This window comes from Anneissia japonica, unplaced genomic scaffold (genome assembly GCF_011630105.1).
Source record: "Anneissia japonica isolate Jap-2015-1 unplaced genomic scaffold, ASM1163010v1 scaffold287711_len853857_cov187, whole genome shotgun sequence".
In the NCBI taxonomy this organism is placed as follows: Eukaryota; Metazoa; Echinodermata; class Crinoidea; order Comatulida; family Comatulidae; genus Anneissia; species Anneissia japonica.
The window spans coordinates 258,203-266,885 of record NW_022753410.1 but is presented as its reverse complement, the minus strand read 5'-3'; the positions used below and the strand labels follow the sequence as shown (position 1 = coordinate 266,885).

The window sequence follows — 8,683 nt, the reverse complement described above, 5'->3', positions numbered from 1 at the left end:
ATCTGTGTTCCCATAAAAACAACATTTTTTGTTTATAATTTTTCATATACATCTCAGAGAATGTTTACAAACTGATAAGCAATCTAGTAATTAATGTCAGAGCTTCCTTATATAAAGGGCTGCGTACGTGTTTCTTGTCACAGAGTCGGTTGCAACAGTAGCAGTTAATCACGTGTTTGATTAATGCACTGGGCATGACTGATTCTTCTTCAACCATGTCTTCTTACAGGAAAGCTGCTCGGACCATGCTTGCTTGCAGAGACATCGTGACGTTGTTCTTGGCCTGGCTTGTTGCCGTAGCCCGTTGTCAGAGTCTGCCCACAAGAGACGAAGAGTTATTTATTCACCAGATGAAAAATCCAGAAACATTCCACGACTCACGTCTGATACCTGACGGGGCAGAAGTCAAAGCATACGCTATGACGTCTAGCTTATCACCGTAAGTGAACGAACGTTCGTAAATCGTCGATTTGGCGAAAACTGTCGATAATGTTTGTTTCACAAAATATGCAAAATGTTTAATATTAATATTACGGTACAATGGCACTGATACCATTTTTAGCTCATCGGTATTTCAATCTTAAGGCTAGAAGTTCGATTTCCATTCGGAGCCATTGTTTACTGTTCTTAGTGGGGGGGGGGGGGTAAAACGGGGTACTTGGTAAATGTTAGTACACTAATAGTACACCGTAACGCAATACTCACCCAAGTATACCTACCTGTGAACAGTGTTCAATAGAAATTTATTCTCAATAATCGAAATAGTATTGTGCCAATTATGTGCTATTAAATGACTGGAGTATTATCATCATCATCATCATCATCATCATCATTATCATCATAATCATAGTCATAATCATTAACACAATTATTACATCAAATCATTAAGCCTATCTATGTTATAGTCATTACCATTATTAATGTTATTGTTGTTATTACTACTATTATTAATGTTATTGTTGTTTTTATAATAATAATTATTATTATTTATAATGCTATTATTATTGTTATCATTATCATGAATACTTTTTTTTATCATTATCATCATTAATATTTATATTATCATCAATTATTATATCATCATTATCTACGTCATTGTCATGACTATTATTAATTTTATTGTTGTTATTACTATTATTAATGTTATTATTGTTGTTTTTATAATAATAATGATAATAATCATTATTATTATTATTATCATGACTATTGTTTTATCCTTATTATCATTAATATATTTTTACTAAAGCTTAATATTATTACCAATATTTTATCAATATTATTATTTATTATCATTTTTTTTTACGTAATCCTTCACAAGAACGCATAGTGTTATTGTGGTGTGTACCGATGTTAGTGATCCAATAAATATGTAATGCTTTATCCTATATATATATATATATATATATATATATATATATATATATATATATATATATATGGATGATGTGATGTCATCATAACCATTATTCTAATATAGGCATGTCACATAAAATGTTATAGTCTAGACTGATTTTAACAGATGAATAAATATAATTTGAAACGTGCATCGTCATTTTACAGGTATTTTTTCTTGGTTGAGGAGGATAGTACTGCATTAGCGATTACTGTAACGCCGTGTGCATCACCATTAGAATGGATGCTCTCCGGGCCTATATATGACATGCTCGAAGAAGGGAGTGCTTCAGGTAGGCCTAAAACTTGTTCTTATACTCAACAGATAAAATTGTTAAAGTGAAAGTTTTAAAGTTCGCACCGTTTAAACAGATGATATAATGTCGTGCCTAGAGCGAGGAAATCATAAATTTGAGATTAAAAAAAAATTGATATGCCTTTAGGAAGATTTTCAATCAAAATGACAGCGTATCGCTTCTTTTTGATATATATATATATATATATATTTATATATATATATATATATATACATATGATTGGTAATTATATAGAATTAGTTTCTAATGTTATGTTAATATTACGCAACGTCTGAAGCCGACCGTGTCATTTCCATTTAAGTTTGAGAAGCAATTTAACTCCTTTGTAAGAATTGTTATAGAACCTCTACCACACCAGTTTTTTCAACCAAGAGTATTAAACTTGTTACATTTTGGACTTGTCTTTCGCACGAGAACCTGTTTATTAAATGGATAACCTGCAGAAACTCGAACTTATTTTCAGTCTCAGAGATACTAACGTTGTATTAAGGCCTGTTTATCATGCTTTAACGATAACGATAACGATAAAATAGCGATTGTTCATATAGAAAACAAAAGAAATAGGCCTAAGAGAAGTTATTACACTAGGGCGATTCGATAACAATTTATCGTGTATACGATAACAAAATATTTAACAAATCAAATCAGATGACGTCATAATAATGGAAAAACAATTAAAATCGTTGCTACTACTATGATTTTAATGTTTTTCATGATTATGACGTCATGTGATCTGATTTGTCAAAATATGTTGTTATCGCATAAATGATAAATCGTTATTAAATCGTTCTAGTGTAAAAACTTCTCATATTTCTTTTATTTTCTATATGAACAATTGCTTTTTAGCTTCTTTATTTTTATCGTTATCGTTGAAGTATAATCAGGCCTTTATATGACTTTTTTTTTGTCTATTCTTCAGGTATTGAACAATTTGAAAAGCAATGGCCACAAAGGCGATCATCTCTTAGTATGGGTTCGCCTTTGAAGACATACATAGGCCAGAATGTCAGCACACACTCGTTAAGTAATTCACCTGCTGGAATTTACATGCTAAGTGTCCGAGCAATAGAGAAAGATTCCAGCTTTATGATCTATGCGACGACAACGCCGAACTCTGATCGTATCTATCCTGTTTTACCGTCAGACTCACAAGTCGACGTAACAGCAGTACGCAAAAATCGTGTTTCACTTGCGTGGAAGGCGAGCGTTTCAGACACCGTATATAAACAACCAATTAAGTATTGTGTAGCGATGAATACCGAACGCAATTATCCCACTTTATGTAGCATTGAAGCTCGTCTGTACGGTGATCGCCGGCCAGTCGTGCCTAACACCGGCTTCGGATTTTCTAGCGAAAAAAATAAAAATATAAAAGAATCACGGAAAAATAGGAAGCGCAAAAACAGACGAGGACCTCCGTCAAATGGGAGCCTGTTGCGCAGTGAATCGGATATAACATTCGAGTGTATTGGGACGAAGACCCTTCACACGTTTACAGATTTGGAGCCTAATCAGAAATACTTCTTTGATGTTTTTGCCGTCGACACGACAACAAATCGTAGCACAGCGTACACGAGTGTTGAGGTTGTTACACGTCCCAGTGAGAATGATGAAAAGGTAGTGGTACTAAAAGATGGAAAAATAATAGATTCTTCTGTTCGACCCTCTCAACCGTCAAAGACATTCCAGATAGACGTTGGACAGAAAACTAAGGAATTGTTGGCGACGGTCCAACCTTGTTCAGATCCCGTTCGCGTAGAGATTTGGAGAGATACAGAACTAGTTAAATCTGGTGACGTTGAAGACCTTCAAAGTTTTACGATTAATAACGCTAAGGGAATCTTCGATATCAAAATTGTTGGAACTTTGAAACTAACCACACACTTCAGAGTCTTCGCTACGACAAAACCAAGGAAGTACCCATACCCACGTATGCCTGAAGACAACCGCATAAAACCGTTTAGAAATCTCCGAGAGTGTGATTCATTGACCGTTGCCTGGTTAATATCCAGTGAGACGGCACAGTATTGCCTGTACAAGCGTGAAGATACCTCAACAAAAACCGAAAGTGATGGTAGAAAAAACCTCCGCCTTGAAAACACTTGCCACGGACCTGAAACGCGCAAAAAGAGCGAAAAGGTTTTTTGTCAGAAGGTCCACGCGCCTTCCGAAGAAGACACAGTTATGACAAAGATGGTGACGGGTCTCAAGCAAGGCACTGGTTACGTATTTGATGTATACGTTAGTAGGGACGGTAAACAGTCATTAGCGTACAGGAGCGTTAAAGTAAAAACAAAAAAGTATTGCTGACCAAGCCACTGGTAATTTAGAGCTAACCAATCGGTAAGCAGAATCCAAAAGTATGATGACGCCACTTGGCACGTGATTCATTTGGACACGTCACTGAAGACAGTAGAACATTCACGAGTGTTGCCGTCACGTGCCACAAAATACGTCTGACGTTATATCTATGATGTATTTTATAGGCCCCTATATGTACTGCTGGAGGCAGCTCGAGCGAAATTGCGACCAAAATTCGCTTTAAAAAGACAAAATACGTGTCTGGACAATCTATGATATGACATTGTGTGGTGTACTGTATTATTCGGAGATGTACAAAATTACGATCGAACTTCGGCAGGTATTTGGACATGATCCAAACAAAAGAACATGTATAAAGTGATGGTGTGGTGTTTGAAATAACCCATACATGATGATGTTTTGTGATGACGACCGGGTTTCTAAAATCCGCATTGTGAAGGTATAACAACAATGAATATAGATAATATAAAGAAGAAAAACAAAATATGAAATTGATTGGTTTTTGGACAAACCTAACAATGAAAGCAACGTTTAAGTGAAACAAATAGAACAAAACACGGAGTATACTGAGTAATTAATTTGTTGCTAAGCTCACTCAGGACGAATGTTGAGTCTGTCCAGAAATTGTTGGTAGACTCGATTGATACTGCCCTATACCTGTTCGTGATTGGAGGTGCTAACGAGTGTAACGTATTTGTAACACAATAACATTCGCATTATATGCATAGTCATGTCCAAAATAAGTTAGAATCATACCCAGTAGGCCTAGCCAGCATCCTATTAGATGCCATTTTTACTGGCTTTAGTTATTCAACAAATTAGATAATCAGCAGATCAGCCTTAAGCTGCATTTACATCGGATTCGAACCGAAATTTGGACCTCGTTTCCGATGTTCTGAACGCCAGCCATACACACTGAACATTTTCTGATCGGTTCGGTAGGCTTTCCGACGTTCCGAAAATTCGGATTAGGTGTGAATGCACCCTTATGATACATTCTATATCATTGTATTAAAATGTTATATACTGTGGATGTTTTCACTACAAAAGTGTTATTAATGTAATAAACATGCTGTATTCTATCATCAGATAGGATGTATCTATATTTATTGTATAAAGTGAACATGTTATATATAATGATGATGATAATAATAAATAATAATAATAATAATAATAATGTTATTAATGTTTATGATGATGATGATGAAGATAAACCTGTAGGGATTAAAGGTTTGATATAGTTAAGTGACAATCGGGCCTAGTTATTTCCGCTGTCAGTAAAATGTATAGAAAGCGTAAAATCACATATAATGTAACTGTAATCGTTTTTCATTGTGAACTGTAAAAGTCTGTCCAAAGATTCAAATTTTATGTGATTTGCCGATTATATTATATAATATATTATGGCCTTGATTTCGCATGCATGATGATGCATATCATGTGAAAATATACCGTAGGCTACTTGTCACATAAAACATGATGTTGTGGATTAATGTGAAGATCATTCCAAAGGAAGTGAATATTATTTCGTATCATCTTATTTCCTAATAATGTTCTTAGTAAGCTTAGCCTATACATCACTACATTTGATAGGAAGACGTTAACAAGATAAAAGAACAAGATACCTGTACCAATAAAATGTTATTTGTTCTTGAAACAAAGTACACCTCTAACTAGACTGCCTTTATTGTTATTCGCTTTTCATTATATCGCTACACAGCCGTATTATTCTTTAAAGACCCTATAAAAAAAATCGAGCTTTTAGTGAACGTTCAACCATTGCATTAAAGTGGTTTTTAACCACGTCAAAAGAAAAAATAATATTAGTAGTATGCATAAAAATATTTTATGCATACTGTACAGACTAATGCGGGCTCAAACCTTTTCATGACGTCATTCCATGACATATCCACTGCAATTTATCATTAAAAAAAATTGAGCACGGTGAATAGAAATTTAGAATACAATAGGCTTACATTTAAAAGAAGGCTGGCGTACCTCTTAAATGTTTGGTTATTTCGGATCATCAGGAAGAGTTAAGCTTGGTTTTCATACAATCGCTACACGCTATCGCCGGCAGCTTTCGGTGAAGCTCGGTTTCCATAGAATCGCTCACCCTATCGGTGACAGTTGTCGGAAAGGCTGAACCTGGTTCAACTTGGCCGATTGCTTTGCAGACGAATCGGGGTGCCTTTTTGATTCCGTCGGAGCAGCTAGTAGATGCACCCTGGTTTGTTTGCAACGCAATCGGCAAAGTTGAACCTGGTTCAACCTTCCCGACAACTGTCGGCGACTGTCGCCGATAGGGTGAGCGATTCTATGGAAACCGAGCTTAATGCTGATTGGTCGGTCGAATCCCGATTGCGTCGGGGACTGCTCCGCAGTACAACGATTTTACTGAAAACACTGTAGCGACGGTGTAGCGATTGTATGAAGACAAGGCTTTGAAAGTAGGGTGAAGCACTATTATATTGACCCAGCTATAAGACAGTAGAATAAACAAACCGAGCGGTGACATGTACTCACTGCTGATTATTAGTAGAACACAGTCCTGAGTGATTCCATGGGATGGTGTTTTTACAGGCTCGGTATAGAAAATAGGCATATTATAATGTCTACTTAGTAGTATGGGGAACCGAATGCCAAACTGATCACGTGATAATATTTTCTATGTCTCAAAGCTACACCAACATTTCAGACAAAAAACTATTTCAAATTATGCCTTCAGCGTTGCATTTATAATCCTAGTTGTTTTCACAACGTTATAAAATTTGCGCCTTTCTCACATGCTGTGTTTATGTTTTAAATTTGTTTTGACGTTTGTCTATATTTTGTTTGATTTTATTTTAGTTGTTACAGGATTAAAGAAGTCACACAAAATCGCACTGCTTTACCTAGAAATATCATCCATATAATAGTGACAGTATCCTTAGCTATGTTCTGTCGTACATGTCGATAAAATAATTACTAGGCGTGCCGCATTTACTTAGGCCTATAGCACGTATGGTAAGCTAAGGGTGTTATTTGTATCATTGAATATGTATATATTTGTTGAGATGATGTATCAAATATATAATTAATTAATTAATTACCGTGATTAATTAACGGTAATCCATAGCCACTTGTCTTGCGTGTTTTTTAAAAAAAATTACCATTTACAATAATTGCATCTATACTTGCTGATGAATTTACTCTTGTAATTCTTTAGTCTGACTCGTTGTTGTTCGTTTTGAATGTAAAGAGTTAATAGTTAATATTCTATAGTGGACTTCAAAGTATAAGTGGTAGGCCTATATGTAATACAAACAAAAAATTCAAAACACTGTGTATATTTAAACGTTTCCAATTAGTGTTGTTTAACTAGGCCTATATTCTGTTAGTCCACTGTTATTGTGCGAAACTATGAATATCTACACGTTGATAATGTAATAATAGGTTGTATAGAGAGCATTCATGTACTGTAGTATATTCAAATGTATTATAATGGTTGTCCCTAACCGTTTACAGGTATCTCATACGTTTCGTAGCATCTATAGCACGTGTAACAGGTATCATTAATCAATGTCTCTGTTAGCCGTATTTAAAAGCTGTTTTGCTTGAAAAAAACATCAGTTTATTTATTATGTAGAAATTAATAAATTATATCCGTCCTACATGCATATCCGTGATTTCTCGGCGTTTTTTTATTCATCCATTTGTCAAACACTTTATGAATGGCGGCTTATGGTCCAACATTATGTCAAAATTCATAAGTATGGATTTGGTTGTTAATATTTTACCATCCAAAACATAACTTTTATTGCATTTTCATAAAATTATATTCAAATTGAAGCGATGAATTGATAGTGATGTCTAAGCACGACACAGAATAAATAATCAAGTTTATGTCAGAGCTTAAACTAAACACAATTGTTTGTGAATATAAAATAATATGCTTAATATGGATTTCATAATAAAATAAATATTAATAAAAAAATTAAAAGATAAATGAATAAACAGGCCTAATGATAATAAAATAGTAATGATGATGATGATGATTATGATGATGTTGATGATGATATTGTTGTTGTTAATGGTGATGATGATGAATCATGATGATGACGATGGAAATAACGAAGATGAAGATGATGATGATGATGATGATGATGATGATGATGATGATAATGATAATGATGATAGTATTAATGATGAATACCACAAACGACCCAAGTTTAGAAACACATGGAAGGAACCGACAGACCGGATGAAAGAACAAACAGAAAAGAAAACACAATATTTCACAAGTAAAGCTAATGCCTCTCAACAACAGAGAGCAGTTTAGCTCAGTCAGCTAAGCTGGTGGCAGCTACCGTGGTTATCTCTTGGTCATCGGTTGAATTTCCATCGCTACTCTCCTTGTGTGAATGCAAGTTACCGTACTATAGCGCATCGTCTTTCGAATGAGACGTTTAAGCCGTATTGGTCCCGTGTACATTATGGTCCCTGTGCACGTTAAAGAACGCAGTACACTCTCCGGAAAAGTCTAGGGGATTTTCTGCCGGTGTGCTGGCCAATGAACACCAGAAGGACCCCACTGGAAATAAGTCTTCTTCAGACTTTTGTGGGTTATCCTTGGTACTTACACCGATATAAAAATATATAAATAAATATAT

At 34.9% G+C, this 8,683-nt stretch overlaps 1 protein-coding gene across 3 annotated transcripts in view; it reads left to right on the top strand.

Moving 5' to 3' along the window:
- The window catches only part of LOC117122852 (protein NDNF-like), a 51,803-nt gene extending 44,119 nt beyond the window's left edge, over nucleotides 1–7,684 (top strand). For all 3 annotated transcript variants that reach the window (XM_033268607.1, XM_033268608.1, XM_033268606.1), the window contains 3 exons: nucleotides 230–439; nucleotides 1,561–1,685; nucleotides 2,629–7,684. In XM_033268607.1, coding sequence (XP_033124498.1) covers nucleotides 246–439; nucleotides 1,561–1,685; nucleotides 2,629–4,019 — 1,710 coding nt within the window. In that variant the 5' untranslated portion in view covers nucleotides 230–245 and the 3' untranslated portion in view covers nucleotides 4,020–7,684. The remainder of the gene's footprint in view (nucleotides 1–229; nucleotides 440–1,560; nucleotides 1,686–2,628) is intronic.
- Nucleotides 7,685–8,683: the final 999 nt, after the last annotated feature.